We start from the raw sequence: 16,046 nt of genomic DNA on the forward strand, positions 1-16,046 counted from the left end.
CATTTCAGTACAAAAAAAATTTCATGTTCACAGATGACTCCATAAAGAGAGTAAAAACATAAGGCTACAAGTTGGGAGAAATATCTGTAGTACAGCCGGTTGGTGTGGCTCAGTGGTTGAGCATCCACCTCTGAACCAGGAGTTCATGGTTCGATTCCAGTCAGGGCAAACGCCTGGGTTGCTGGCTTGATTCCCAGTAGGGGGCATGCAAGGGGCAGCCAGTCAATGATTCTCTTATCATTGGCATTTCTATCTCTCTCCCTCTCCCCTCTCTGAAATCAGTAAAAAAACATAAAAAATATGTATGGTACATATAACCAACAAAGAACTGGTATCAAGCATAGAACTTCAGAGAAGAAATCTTATAAAGAACTAGAGGCCCAATGCGTGATTGAAATCGCGGGAGGAAGCACCCCGTGGGGGGCCAGGACCCGTGCCTGACCCTCGTAGCGCCAACCGCCGCATTGTGTCCGCTGGGGTGGGGGCAGGTGCTTCTGTGTGTTGTGTCTCCACTGTGGCCCGTCCCCAGCCCCAGCCTTCCCGCGGCCACTGGGGCTGGGGGCGGCATGCAGTCCCCTCCCGCCCATCTGCATGTGCAGCTCCTCCTGAGCGGTCATGATGCAGCCTCCTGAGCGGTTGTGACGCCCAGCTAATTAGCATATTCCCTGTCTTTATATGACTAGAGGCCCGGTGCATGAAATTCGTGCACGGGGTGGTGTGTCCCTCAGCCCAGCCTGCACCTTCTCCAATCTGGGACCCCTCGAGGGATGTCCGACTGCCCGTTTAGGCCTGATCGGGCCTAAACGGGCAGTGGGACATCCCTCTCACAATCCAGGACTGCTGGCTCCCAACTGCTAGCCTGCCTGCCTTCCTGATTGCCCCTAACCGCTTCTGCCTGCCAGCCTGATCATCCCCTAACGACTCTCCTGCCAGCCTGATTGATGCCTAACTGCTCCCCTGCCAGCCTGTTTGCCCCTAACTGCCCTCCCCTGCTGGCCATCTTGTAGCAGCCATCTTGTGTGATAAAACTAGAGAAAAAGAAATTCAGGATAGTGTTTATCTCTGGAAGATGGAGGGAGGAGGATGTAATCAATTGGGAAGTCTCAAATTCGTTAATTTTTCTATTTCTTAAATTGGGTGGTGGGCACATGGGCATTAATTTATTATTCTTTGGCTATATACATGTCATGTTTTTTCTTTATTTGAATGATGATTTTATTATAAGTATAAAAAATCTTTGCTATCATTCTAGAAAGTACACTAAAGTATAAAGAGAAAAACTGAAAATTTCCTAATTCCACTACAGAGATTATCATTTCTCTTTATGCTTCCTCTCTGGTCTATGATACTTCTAGTAATAAGTTTTTTTGCTCACTGTTTTAGTAAAAATAAATTTTTTAGATTCTTAAATTGCTTCTCTATCTCTAGTATCTTCCTATTTCATTTGTTCTAACCTAAGAATTACCCTAGAGTTACTCCCTTCTTAAAACCTCGAAGTGGTTCCTAATTATCTCTTAAATCACTTGAAAATGCATGATTATAGACATTTTAAAAAAAACTCTCTTTTCCCTTCTTTTCCTTTTCCAGGTACTCTCCATTTAAGCAATGATAGCAGATGGTGTAATTGTTATGGCTACCCTGTAGACATTACAGATATTGTTCACTTTGCCTGGATCCCTTGGCACCCAAAACAATAACAAAACAATAACACATCCCTTTTAATCCAAACCGCACCCACCTTTCAGAACTCCACTTCAGAAATTTATCTTCATGAAGTTTTAAAAATACTGTCTCTGTCCAGATCCATGATTGCTTGACTTCACAGTGGTTACCATGGAATGAGTTTTTGGGAAGGTGGCACAGCTTTTCTTCCCTCTTGGTGTTCCTTACAGTGCCTGCACCATAACAAAAACACTTAACATTTCTGGGTTCATATATTGTTTTAGTAGGTCTTGGATTTTAGTTATGGAGTTTTGGGTACTTCCCTTTTTCATATTGTGACTTTTGGTCTCACATATTTTTAGGTAGGTCTGCCTATCTAGGCCTTCATGCCTCATTTAGAAAGGGAAGGGTGTGATGTGTGTGTGTGTGGCCAGTGTTGATGGTGGAAAGATCTGCTGAATGAAAAAGCTTGGGAGTCTGTCAGCAAAGGAGTTACCTGGTATCCTGTAGTTAAGTTACATGTTGACTTTGGGGTGTCACAGTGTGGGTGTCATTCTATGGTATTTTTTTCTTTGTGGATGTAATTTTATATTTTCTTTCTCATTTTCCTCTGCCCCCTATTTAAAATTTAGAGGGGTAGTTGATGAGGCTAGTAAGGATTCTTTTTTGCTTATACTTCATGGCCTGTTTATATTCTTTAATGGTAAGTTTGATAGGTAAAATTTTTATTTCAAAGATTTTTTTCAAAATAGGATACTCCAGTCTAAAGTAATCACTCTTTCCCATGTAATTATATGCTATTCAAGAGGCTGAATAGTCTGAGTGTCCTTCAGATAATTACATCCTAGTGGCAGTCTTTTATGAATTCTTGGATAAAAGTATTCTGTAGTACAGGGACACATTAAACATAACAAAAACCAAACAAATCCAGGAAACTCCAAAATTCCTGAATTTGAGTACTTTGTTAAATACTTGCCAATTCTATGAAGTCCAAATTTTTTATGTTAGAACATAATTTTTTAGTTCCAGAACCCATTATTAAGGACAAAAAGAAACACAAACATGTTCTTAGATGCATCAGAAGCTAGACAGCTTGCCCTTAATCTGATGTTTGGATGAAGGATTTGCCCTTCCAAGTCTGGTTGAAAGTTATGTATATCTGCTTTTTCTTCAGTTGTTACTTTCCTTTGCAACAAACCCTTAAACTGCATGTACTGTTGGCCTTATGTAAACACCTTTTGATTCATGTCTTTGTTTAATATATATACTATTTTTTTTCTCTTCTGCTCTATGAATGTCTGTCAGTATTTTGGTGCTTTGTGATCTTCACCAGGTACTAGTACATGTTGTATCCAGTGCTTAATATTGCTTTTTGGTAGTTTGTACACAATAGTAATGATAATCCATTTCTTTTGGTCCTGCAAAATGTATTGGTTTTTTTCTGTGTTATTTGATATTAAGTCCTTAATGTAATTTCAGCCTCAGAATCTTGCATAGGAATTTCTTTTTTAATATATTTTTATTGATTTCAGAGAAGGGGAGAGGAAGAGAGAGATAGAAACATCAATGATGAAAGAGAATCATTGATCGGCTGCCTCCTGCATGCCCTCTACTGGGAATCAAGCCCATAACCGGGGCATGTGCCCTTGACCAGAGTCGAACTCGGGACCCTTCAGTCCACAGACCGATGCTCTATCCATTGAGCCAAATCGGCTAGGGCCACTAGAATTTTTATTGATGACTTTCATTTAAAATAACTTGTGTCATTGTCTTTCTGCTTACTTTGAACTGCAATGCCTTTCCACTTTGACTAAGACAGTAGAAGAGATGTGTGCTAGTTACCTTGTCCCTTCTAAAACCCAAATTTATTTCCATCTAGTGTTACTAAAAGATTTTTCCTGACCTCAACTGTTGTTATTCCCTATAGCTTAGAGCTCTTAGTTATTATTCATATTGAATCTACTCTTACACCCTCAGGGTATGACTTTACTTTGGTGTTGGCTTATTTATTTATCTCAGTCCAGGGGAGGAAATCCGTCCTCTGTACTTAGTATGCCACAAAGATTTTGTTCTCCTTCCAGGGATTGTACTTAGAGGCTTTGCAGTGCCAGGATGTAGGACAGAGTGTTTTTTGTTATAGGCTAAGAAGAATGTTGCATTGATTGATTAAATTCAACAAATCTCAATTAGTCATTTTTCTTTTAAGAATGCTAGGCTAAGGCATAAATCCCAGGGAATGGTGGACAGGGAGGAAATAGGTTTTTGTATATAAGGTCTCCCCAACATAAGTCTGATTCTGTAGAACAGTATGACTGTTCTGAAGGGGCAGAAAAGTCTATGTTCTGCTAATAGCCCATTTGTTAATTGGGGGGAAATTTGAGAGTTCAGGGAACAAATCCCTCAATATTTTTGAGCATGTTCCATGTAGCTGTTCCTGTATTGGGTACTGAAGCATAAGCACAGGGAGTTAAAGTTGTATAAGAAACTATGTATCATTCATTAGCAATCCAGTCTTTTTTTTTTTTTTTTTTTTTTTTAACTCTTACCATTTGCAACAGCATGGATAAACCTGGAGAGCACTATGCTAAGTCAGAGAAGGATAAGTATCACATGATCTCACCCATTTGTGGAATAAAATGAACAACATAAGTGGATGAACAAAAATAGATCCAGAGACCTAGAAACATCAAACAGACCATCAAACCTTAGAGGGAAGGCAGGGGAGGAGGGGTGGGGTAAAAGATCAACCAAAGGACTTATATGCATGCATATAAGCATAACCCATGGACACAGACAGTAGGTGGGTGAGGGCATGTGCTGAGGGATGGGAGTGGCCTGGGAGATGTCAATGGGGGAAAAAGAAGATTTATGTAATACTTTTAACAATAAAGAATTTAAATTAAAAAAGAAAGAAAGAAACTATGTATCATTCATTAGTAATCCAGTCTTTTTGTGTGTGTAGATTATAGGTATGGAAGGCTCTTCATTGTCCTATACTCATGGCCAGTGTCAGAGAGGACTGAACCCATTATCCTGGACTATTTAAACCAAGAAATTAGATTTCTAGTATGTTCCCTGGAAATTTTAGCTTGTAATAAACAGCCCTCATGGTATTATACTCAGTGAAATAAGTCAGTCAAAGACAAATACCATACGATTTCATTTGTATGTGGAATCTAAAGAACAAAATAAATGAACTAATAAAACAGAAACAGACTCATAGGTACAGAGAACAAACTGAGAGTTGCCAGATGGGAGGGAGGTTGGTTCAATTCCTGGTCATGGCACATGCCTGGGTTGCGGGTTTGATCCCTGGTAGGGGGCGTGTGGGAGGTGGCCAATCAATGTTTCCCTCTCATCGGTGTTTCTATTTCTCTATCCCGCTCCCTTTCTCTAAAATCAATAAAAACGTATTTTTAAAAAGAAGAAGTACAAATTGGTAGTTACAAAATAGTCACAGGGATGTAAAGTTCAGCATAGGGAATATAGTCAATAATATTGTAATAACTATGTATGGTGCCAGGTGGGTACTAGAATTATTGGGGAATAACTTTGTAAATTATATAATTGTCTAATCAGTGTGCTGTACTCCTGAAACTAATATAAAATAATATTGAATGTTAACTGTAATTGAAAAATAAAAAATATAAAAAAGAAAATAAACAGGAAGATATGTCCTATGTTTAATGAATATATCACCTACTTGAGTTGAACTTCCTTATTTTGCTTACCTATGGGATACAAATGTATTTGTGTGGTCTTTTGGTTCAGCTTTTTTAGTCTTAAAATCCTAGTAGGCTGTAACCTAAATATTTTCAACAAATTTTACCACTGACATAACTGGGATAATATAACTCTGAGTCTTTTATCCTTTTTAAAGTTTGGAGTTCAGAATTTCACATGATATTCTTATAGAGGGGTATGACTGCAAGGAAAAAAATAGGTCATCATGAGTCTCTCCTTTCCAGAGTTTATGGAAGAACCTGAAACTTACATAATCTTAAAATATTTGTGTTTGTCCAGAAGGGCCCCCCTTTTAATTTTCCCTGTGGGGAAAGTGGTTATAGTATTCATCCTCAAAATTTGATTTCAATACTGTTGGTACTCTAATAAGATCTTATCTTTTTTATCTTGGCAAAAATTAGCAATTGAGTATTATCCTATCTAATAAAGAGGGAATATGCTAATTGACCCTCACACTGTTGCAAAGATGGTGGCACCCACAGCCAATAAGGAGGGAATATACTAATTGACTGCCATGCCCTCAAAGATGGCAGCGCCCACAGCCACAAGATGGCGGCACCCAGTCCCCTCAGCCCCGCCAGGAAGGCAGGTGCACGGCAAGGCTGGGCCCACTCCTAGGCAGGCCTGGCCGCTCCGCACGCCTGACTGCTCCACACGCCTGCCTCCAAAGTCCCCCAGACCCCTTGCCCAGGGCCGCCTGAGGCTCAGGTAACCAGGGCTGGCCAAGGCTTGCGCTGCCGGCAGTGGCAGCAGCAGAGGTGTGATGGGGCGTCACCTTCCCCTGATCACCAGGTCGCCTCCCACCCATGAGGGCTCCCAGACTGTGAGAGGGGGCAGGCCGGGCTGAGGGACTCCCCCTCCAGTGCATGAATTTTCATGCACCTAGCCTCTAGTATTTTATAAAAATCTCTACATTAGTTAGTGATTTCCCACTAAAAGCAATATGATTCTCTGATGAATTTGGCTTGCCTCTGCCTTTGTGTGTCTCTGTTCAGTGTCTTGAAATCTTGGTGTTTTTCTCTACCTATGTATATATCTTTGTGTGTGTGTAGGTGTTTGTTTTTTATAGGTAACACGAATGAGTGTGATAGCTTATGATGATCTTTAACTTCATGGCAGCTAAAGTGGTGCAAATTTGTACTGGGTGCAAATAAAATCCTAAACTCATGGGAAGATACGACATTAACTGAATTTAATTGAAAGGCACTGGTAGAGGATATGTGGGCAATTTTCTGATCAAGAAGTCCAGAAGGTAGCTATTTTTAGATATAAGGTTAAAGAGTCCCAAGAGAGAAACTAGCCAGCTGTTTTCTGCTTTTCCCAAAGTTGGAGCAAGAATCTCTATTAAACTGACTGTGTATTTAATGAATTATATTTATATAATTATATATTTAAGGAATTATTATGCTTTTCTGTGTGTTGTAATGATATTATGGTTATGTTTTAAATAAAGAGACTTCTTAATTATATATATATAATTTAAATATATTTTTATTGATTTCAGAGAGGAAGGGAGAGGGAGAAAGATAGAAACATCAATGATAAGAGAGAACCACTGATTGGCTGCCTCTTGCACACCCCCTACTGGGATTGAGCCTGCAACCTGGGCATGTGCCCTTGACCGGAATCAAACCTGGGACCTTTCAGTTCACAGGCCGACGCTCTATCCACTGAGCCAAATCGGCTAGGACTGACTTCTTAATTTTTAGAGGAATATTCTCAAATATTTATAGATGAATACTATCTGCAATTTGCTTCAAAATTATCTGGGAGTGGAGTGTTTGGGTGGTATATATGAAATGAGATTGACCACTGGCTGATAATTGTTGAAGATGGATGATAGGTGCATGGGAGTTTATTGTGCTATTTTGTCTACCCTTGTATCTTTGAAATTTTCTGCAATAAAATATTGAAAATCCAATGTTATTATTTTGGGTGCCATAATGTTAAACAGTTACATATTCTTTTTCCTCTTGAAAGAGAACATTTAACATTCTTTTGAACACAAAACTAGTGTGAAAGTTCTCTTCCAGTAGTCAGTAATAGTCAAGGATTGACTCCTTTATCTTACTTTCAGAGGTTTGATTGGCCATATTTAGGTTTGTAATATTTAGGTCTGTTATTTCCAGGAGGTGTGGAGAGAAGGACTAATTATGAGAGCCAAAATGATGAGAGATTTGGGAAGCCCAGATGAATAAGAAAAACCCTAGGAACTGAACAGAGAGGGGCATAATGTGTCACCTCTCAGGGATAAGCTGGACTGCTGACTAGGGCACTTTCCAAAAACCTCAGGCCCATAAAGCATCAAATTTAGTGACAGTCCTTCTCCCCATTTTCTGTAACCATGATTTCTTCTAGTTGTAAGGCTGGGTTGTCCTGGGAGAGAAATAAACAGCTGTTCCCTGCCTACAGATAAAAGTCTGTTTGGGGCTGGGGCCGAGGGGACAAAAACTTAAGCAACAGCTGCATTTGTAGTTGCCAAAGCACAAAGACTTTCTGCCTTTATGGCACTTCTCTCATATTTACATATTTTTTTGCTAATCCAAATAATTACGTGCTCATGTGGTAGAATTGTTTGGATCCAAGAGAGGTGGGTGGGGCAGCACCTGCTTTTAGCCATTAAAGTCTTGTTGCTTTTGCACTGCATCCAAGAAAATAGTTAATTTTTTTAATTTGCCTTTTCCTATGAATGAAAAGGAAGACCTCTTTGGTTTCATCCTGTGAAGAAAAGTAAGGAGAAACCTCAAAGGTGGGTTTTCTCTGTTTATTGAAATGAAACCATCAGGGCCCCCACAGTGAAAAATTCCTGGGTTTTGGTTCTTCCTGCCCTTTCTCCCTCCCTGCCATAGAACTCAGCAATTGGAAGAATACCAGTTTTTGTTCCTTATTGGTGCTACCACCTGTTCTTGCTGCTGAACTAAATGTTCTTGGCTTTCTTTGGTGTGAACAGGATCTCCCTCTGGGAAAGGTGGGAGGAGGGTGAAAAGGGAACAGGAGGAGGCCCATTGCAGCCCTGTGCTCATGTGAGAGGGACACACAGGGGTTAGTGTGCTGCCCTAACAGAGGGGCTTTGTGCTCTAGCTTCTTCCAGAGCTGGGGCTCCACAGATGCATGCTGGGCAGGCTCAGGCAGCTTCATCCCTGATACACTTGCTTCTTTCTGACAATAGCAGAGCAAGACTGATAACAATAATTAACATAAAAAAATAAAGAAGTTGCAGGCAGAGGCCATTCTGAATGCATTCAGATACTCAATGTGTATGGAGAAAGCTGTCTGTAATTAAGCGGTGGAGCTTAATTAAGAGTATAGCATGGAGACATGGATGCCATTGAACACAAGAGCCAGATCTGTTGTTGCATATCCACTGTGGGTGCAGGCAGAGGTCTTTCCCTTTCTGTGCTGAAACCCTTGTTATCTAGGTCAGTGGTCGGCAAACTCATTAGTTAACAGAGCCAAATATCAACAGTACAACGATTGAAATTTCTTTTGAGGGCCAAATTTTTTAAACTTAAACTTCTTCTAATGCCACTTCTTCAAAATAGACTCACCCAGGCCGTGGTATTTTGTTGAAGAGCCACACTCAAGGGGCCAAAGAGCCGCATGTGACTCTCGAGCCGCAGTTTGCTGACCACGGATCTAGGTCATGGGAAATCTTCCTCTCTTAAATAGCAGCAATGGAATGAGAAGTTTGGTCCTTCCTACCCAGATCTCAGAGACTGGGGAGGTAGCTGAAGGTAGAAACATCTCTGAGTCAAGGCTCTTTGTCAGGAGAGGTCAGTGGCAGACATGTTTCTTAGCAACCTAAAAGGGCTCTTAAATATAATAATAATGATAATATAATAACAACTAACACTGAGATAGCACTTATCATACTGCCAGGAATTAGTCTAAGCTATGGAAAAACAGATAACTTATTTAATCCTTAAGTAACCCAAGGAGGTAAATACTATTATAAATTCTCTTTTTAAAAGCGGAAACTAAAGCCTAGAGTAGTTAAATAACTTGTCCAAGATCATAAAAATGGTAATTAACAGGGCTGATATTTTAAACTCAGATAGTTTGGTTCCAGAGTTCATCTTCTTTTTTTTTTTTTTTTAATATTTTTATTGATTTTTTACAGAGAGGAAGGGAGAGGGAATAGAGAGCTAGAAACATCGATGAGAGAGATACATCGACCAGCTGCCTCCTGCACACCCCCCACCGGGGATGTGCCCGCAACCAATGCACATGCCCCTGACCGGAATCGAACCTGGGACCTTTCAGTCCGCAGACCGACGCTCTATCCACTGAGCCAAACCGGCTTCGGCAAGAGTTCATCTTCTTTAACTGTTACACCACACCATCTCTTAGTGGAGCCCTGTCCTTCCTCAGACTGAACCGTGAACACAGAAAGTTAATTTTCTCCCTAGAATGCTAACATATCTAGTACTATGCTGGGAGAGAAGTTAATTCATTAGAAACTGTTGATGTCTTAGAGTATTAGGGCTTACTTCTTGAGGAAATCCAATTGATAAAGATTAAAGGAGCTGTAGTTTGCAAATATGTTTATACAGAAGTATTCTGGAACTAATTTACCATTACTTAGTTTTTGACTCTGAACAAAAAGGACCAAACCTAATACATCAAACCTGTAGAGATAGAGCCTTTATCAGCAGTAATGTCTTACCATTAACAATTGAGAAGAGCAGCAGGTTGGCTTATGATAGTGGTTACTAAGATTTGCCAAGCTGAGGTGACTTTCAGCAACTCAAGTGCTCAGACCACTATTTATTTATAGAAGTAATCACTGCTTCTTTCCCACCAGCATTTTCCTTTGTTTCTTCAAATTCCTCCAAGTTTCAAAATCCCGGAGGTCACTTGGCAGATGTCCAGTTGCCTCCTGAGAGTGTTTAACTATGGATCTAGACCTTTTCTTTTGGTCTAGTTTAAGAGGTCATTCACAGATATTATTCTACTTCCAGCAAAAAATTATGGAAGGCCCAACCCTGCCTTTATCAAGACTTGTAAATAATGTGGAGTAATTATAATGGACTAGAGGCCCGGTGCACGAAATTCGTGCACAGGTAGGGTCCCTAGGCCTGGCTGGCGATCAGGGCTGATCGGGGCCTTCCTTCCCCTTCCCCTGGCTGCTGGCTGCCGGCTGGGATCTTCTTTCATTCCGCGCCACCCCCTGGTTGTCAGCACATGTTGAACTCCTGGTCAGTCGAACTCCTGAGGGAACAATTTGCATATTAGCCTTTTATTATATAGGATTTCCCTCCCAGCTCCTAGCTTATTAAATAGTACTAAATATGTATTGCTGGTACTGCTTTCTCCACAGCATATAAAATCATATGTAGGGAAATACTAGCAGTTTATAGTAATATATTCTTAAACTGTTATAGGGATGGATGTTCGATGTGTATGAGGAGAAATGATGCTAGTAAGAGAGTAGAATGAGGAAACTGTTCCTACTTGTAATGAGCAGAATGGGGTTTAGTCCCATTTTGCTCTAGCCAGTTATATTACCTTAAGAAAAATGTTCACCTTTTCTAGCTAATTCTTTACCTGCTTTAGAGAAAGGGAGAGAGAGAGAGAGAGAGAGAGAGAGAGAGAGAGAGAGAGAGAGAGAGAGAGGCCCGGCCAGTGTGATTCAGTGGTTGAGCATTGACCCATGAACCAGGAGGTGACAGTTCGATTCCCAGTCAGGGCATATGCCTGGGTTTTAGGCTTGATCACCAGTATGGAGGGTACAGGAGGCAGCTAATCAATGATTCTCATCATTGATGTTTCTATCTCTCTCCCTCTTCCTTCCTCTCTGAAATCAATAAAAACACATATTAAAAAAAGAGAGGGGACTTAAAAATATATTCCCTTAATAAGATCTACCCATATCACATGATTGATTAATTTGTTCAATTCTTCATTTATTTATTTAAAACTAGTTAAATAAATAAACTGGTTGCCCTCTGTATGCCAGGACCTTTTAAGGTGCTGGGAGTCTTGCAGGGAATTAAAAGACAGAAACTTCTGTTTTCATATACATATTCTAGAGAGTGCAATCAGACAATAAATATGTAAAATACATGTTATGACAGATGGTAATAAGTGCCACAGGGAAAAATAAAACTGACAAGGGTGGGAGATTTAGGAAGAGGGGGTGGAGTTTGCAATTTTAAATAGGGTGATCAGGAAATACTATATTGAGAAGATAATATTTGGATAAAAACCTGAAGGGAATGAGTGACTGAGCTACTGATAGGTCAAATAAAATGAGGACCAAGAATTGACCATTCTAGCCGAAACCGGTTTGGCTCAGTGGATAGAGCGTCGGCCTGCGGACTGAAGGGTCCCAGGTTCGATTCCGGTCAGGGGCATGTACATTGGTTGCGGGCACATCTCCGGTGGGGGGTGTGCAGGAGGCGGCTGGTCGATGTGTCTCTCTCATCGATGTTTCTAGCTCTCTATTCCTCTCCCTTTCTCTCTGTGAAGAATCAATAAAATATATTTAAAAAAAAAAGAATTGACCATTCTAGATGGGTGAGGCCTTCGATTCTTAGATCACTTAGGTAGGTTTATAAAGTGGTCTCATTAGTAAGTCTGAAAAGTGACCCTGGGATTTAAAAAAACATATATTTTATTGATTTTTTACAGAGAGAGGAAGGGAGAGGGATAGAGAGTTAGAAACATCCATGAGAGAGAAACATCGATCAGCTGCCTCCTGCACACCCCCTACTGGGTACATGCTCTTGACCGGAATCGAACCTAGGACCTTTCAGTCCGCAGGCCGATGCTCTATCCACTGAGCCAAACCAATCAGGGCGAGATTTTTTTACTGGCAAGAATTTTAAGCAAATGACATTCTTTGGACTGTTAATATGTAACTCATTGTTGAGTGAGGTGTTTATCTGGGTGGTTTAGTGAGGATCTGGGCCATGAGCTGTGGCTGTCAAGGAGTGCATTCTAGTCTCTGTGGGTAAGATTCAATGCCACTTGGGAAGGACTCATCAAGCCAGGTGCTACTCGTTGCCACTCTTTGTTTCCATTCTGTGGACATAACACTCATCATTGTTTCAGATGTAGGTAAAGATGGAGAAGACAGATGCATTTAATTACAGCAGATGCAATAAATAAAAACTGCTGTATATAAAAGACACCAGAGACTGGAATAAGATATTTGCCACAGTAATACTTACAAAGACCTAGAAAAACCAAATGTAGCTAGAAAGACTAAAATGAATCAGTCTGATTGCATTAATTGCTGATAAAGATATGGGGAAATTTATTTATATTAATTCACTGGTGGAAGTAAAAATTTGCACAGACTTTATAATAGCAAAAAATTGAAGGCTGCCAAAATATCTGTCAATAAAGAGATGGATAAATAGATGTGGTATCATCACCTGATAAAATACAATACTGCAGGGAACAGGAATAAACCAGGTATATATATATTATATCATTATGGGTAGATTTCAAAACAATGCTAAATTTTTTTAAAAAGTGAAATTTGGTGTGATACTTTGTAAATGAACAAAAAATACACACAAAAGTATGTATGTGAAACACTTATATTTTTATTTATTAATTACTAGAGGCCCGGTGCACGAAATTCATGTACGCGGGGGCGTGTGTGTGTCCCTCAGCCCAGCCTGCACCCTCTCCAATCTGGGACCCCTCAAGGGATGTCCGACTGCCCATTTAGGCCCGATCTCGGTAGGTAGGATCGGGCCTAAATGGGCAGTCGGACATCCCTCTCACAATCCAGGACTGCTGGCTCCCAACTGCTCCCCTGCCAGCCAGGTCACCCCTAACTGCCCTTTCCTGCAGTCCTGGTCACCCCCAACTGCCCTTCCCTGCAGGCCTGGTTGCCCCCAACTTCCCTCCTCTGCCGGCCTGGTCACCCCTAACTTCTCTCCCCTGCAGGATTGATCACTCCCAACTGCCTTCCCTTGCTGGCCTGGTCCCCCCAACTGCCTTCCCCTGCTGGCCTGATCGCCCACAACTGCCCTCCCTTGTAGGCCTGGTTCCTCTCAACTGCCCTCCCCTGCTGGCCATCTTGTGGTGGCCATCTTGTGTCTACATGGGGGCAGCCATTTTTGACCACACGGGGGCAGCCATCTTGTGTGTTGGAGTGGTGGTCAATTTGCATATTTCTCTTTTATTAGATAGGATTGTATTATTTTCTATACGAACAACTGTAATCCTACTTTTTTTCCCAAATTTTTTTATTAAGGTACTAGCGTTCCCATTGCAGGAAAAATCCTACAATAGGGTTTCCTGCTGCACTGTACCCGGCCCCGCCTCCACTCCTCCCTTGTCCCCCGGCCCGCCTTCTCCGCCAGCCAGCCCCGCTCTCCTTCCTTCTCCCCCGGCCCCGCCTCCGCTCCTCCCTTGTCCCCCGGCCCGCCTTCTCCGCCAGCCCGCCCTGCTCTCCTTCCTTCTCCCCCGGCCCCACCTCCGCTCCTCCCTTGTCCCCTGGCCTGCCTTCTCCGCCAGCCCTCCCCACTCTCCTTCCTTCTCCCCCAGCCCCGCCTCCGCTCCTCCCTTCTCCTCCCCCCCGGCTTGCTTGCTTCTCTGCAGCTTTGCTCCCTTCAGCATCTCTCAGCTTCTTTCTAAGCTGTCTTGATATGCAAATTATCCGCCATCTTTGTTGGGGTAATTTGCATACTCATCCTGATTGGTTGGTTGGCGTGGCTTGGGTGGTGGGTGTGGCTTGGCATAGCAAAGGTGCGGTCAATTTGCATATTTGTCTATTATTAGGTAGGATTATATGTGTACATATCTTAGCATTGCCCCCTCCCCCACCCCACTCCCATATATGCCCTCACCCCCCAGAGTTTTGCGTCCATTGGTTATGCTTATATGCATGCATACAAGTCCTTCGGTTGATCTCTTATCTTCCCCACCTCTCCCTAACCTTCCTGCTGTAATTTGACAGACTGATGCTTTACTGTCTCTGTATCTATCTTTTTGTTCAACAGTTTATAATGTTCTTTATTATCCATAAATGAGTGAGATCATGTGTATTTTTCTTTCATTGACTGGCTTATTTCACTCAGCATAATGTTCTCCAATTCCATCCAGGTTGCTGCAAATGCTAAGAATTCCTTCTTTTTTATGGCAGCATAGTATTCCATTGTGTAGATGTACCATAGTTTTCTGATCCAGTCATCTGCTGATGGGCACCTAGGCTGTTTCCAGATCTTAGCTATTGTAAATTGTGCTGCTATGAACATAGGGGTGCATATATCCTTTCTTATTGGTGTTCCCAATTTTTTAGGATATATTCCTAGGAGTGGGATTACTGGGTCAAATGGGAGTTCCATTTTCAGTTTTTTGAGGAAACTCCATACTGTTCTCCACAGTGGCTGCACCAGTCTGTATTCCCACCAGCAGTGCACGAAGGTTCCTTTTTCTCCGCATCCTCGCCAACACTTGTCGTTTGTTGATTTGTTGATGATAGCCATTCTGACAGGTGTGAGATGGTACCGCATTGTTGTTTTGATTTGCATCTCTACTTTTAACCCACTCTATATATATATGTGTGTGTGTGTGTGTGTATGTATATGTATATATGTCAAAGTATTAAAGACAAAAGATTATGCAACAAACTCATGATAGTGAGTGGCTGATAGAGAGTGGGCAGTCTTGAATGGGACTTTAGCTTTATTCTGTAGATTGGAAGTAACAATGATGGGAATGTTCATTTCTTGGTGTTAGACATGTAGGTGTTTGTTATGTTATTATTTGTACTTTTGGGTAATTTTGAATTAGCTAAACAATTTAAAAAAGAAGGGAGCCAAGTTTCATAGAATGAGCCCCCAGAGAATAATTTACCAATCCACTTACATATAATTTATCTCTATTTACTGAAGAACATCCCCCTCTGTCTATATCAGAGGAAGTGAGGTCATTGAATTATATTAACTCGTGACAATGGTCTCTGCTAATGTGTCTTTGATGGTATCATACTCAGTTGGAAGAGCAAGAATCCTTATTGTTGTTAGCACAGGATCATGTCCTTTATTCTGACTCCTCATTTTTTACTTTTTAAAAATTTATTACTAACTGCAAGCATATCAACTAGTAGGAGGTACATTTGGTTCCACAGCTATGAGCATGGAGATGCTAGCATGACAGATTGGGATGTTTAGAAGGTTAATAACAGCATTGTGCTTTTCCCCTTGTCTAACCTCTTCCCTACAGGGAATCTTTAACCAATTTCAGTGTAGTAGTGAAAAAGTCCTTCCGTCTGACACTCTCCGAAGTGCTCTGGCAAAGACTTTCCAGGATGAACAGCGCTTCCAGCTGGGAATTATGGATGATGCTGCGGAGTGCTTTGTAAGTGCTGGCCTCTGGCCTCTCTTTGATTTGGGGTGGGACTGTTGATGGTCTCCATCAGGGACTGGCTACTGTATTGTGGCTATTTAATGTGCTCCTAGTCTCTACAGTTAGAACTAGACATTTCCCCAGTTTCTCAGAGCTCAAGGGTATCTCTGCTAATGCAGTATGAATAGCTTTGCAGGTTTACTCTTTTTCCTTTAGGCTTAGGGTAGTTTTGTGCTTGCCATTGCATAAAACAGTGCTGTCACCTTCAGAGCAGACAGGGCTCATTAAAATACAAATTGCTGGGTCCTATCCCCTTGAAGTTCTGATTC

At 41.4% G+C, this 16,046-nt stretch overlaps 1 protein-coding gene across 1 annotated transcript in view; it reads left to right on the forward strand.

The window, feature by feature from the left end:
- USP54 (ubiquitin specific peptidase 54) overlaps window positions 1-16,046 on the forward strand; it is a 115,140-nt gene that overhangs the window by 51,521 nt on the left and 47,573 nt on the right. Inside the window, exon 4 of the mRNA XM_054728697.1 lies at window positions 15,595-15,729. Coding sequence (XP_054584672.1) covers window positions 15,595-15,729 — 135 coding nt within the window. The remainder of the gene's footprint in view (window positions 1-15,594; window positions 15,730-16,046) is intronic.

Source organism: Eptesicus fuscus, chromosome 17, assembly GCF_027574615.1.
Source record: "Eptesicus fuscus isolate TK198812 chromosome 17, DD_ASM_mEF_20220401, whole genome shotgun sequence".
NCBI classification, from domain to species: Eukaryota; Metazoa; Chordata; class Mammalia; order Chiroptera; family Vespertilionidae; genus Eptesicus; species Eptesicus fuscus.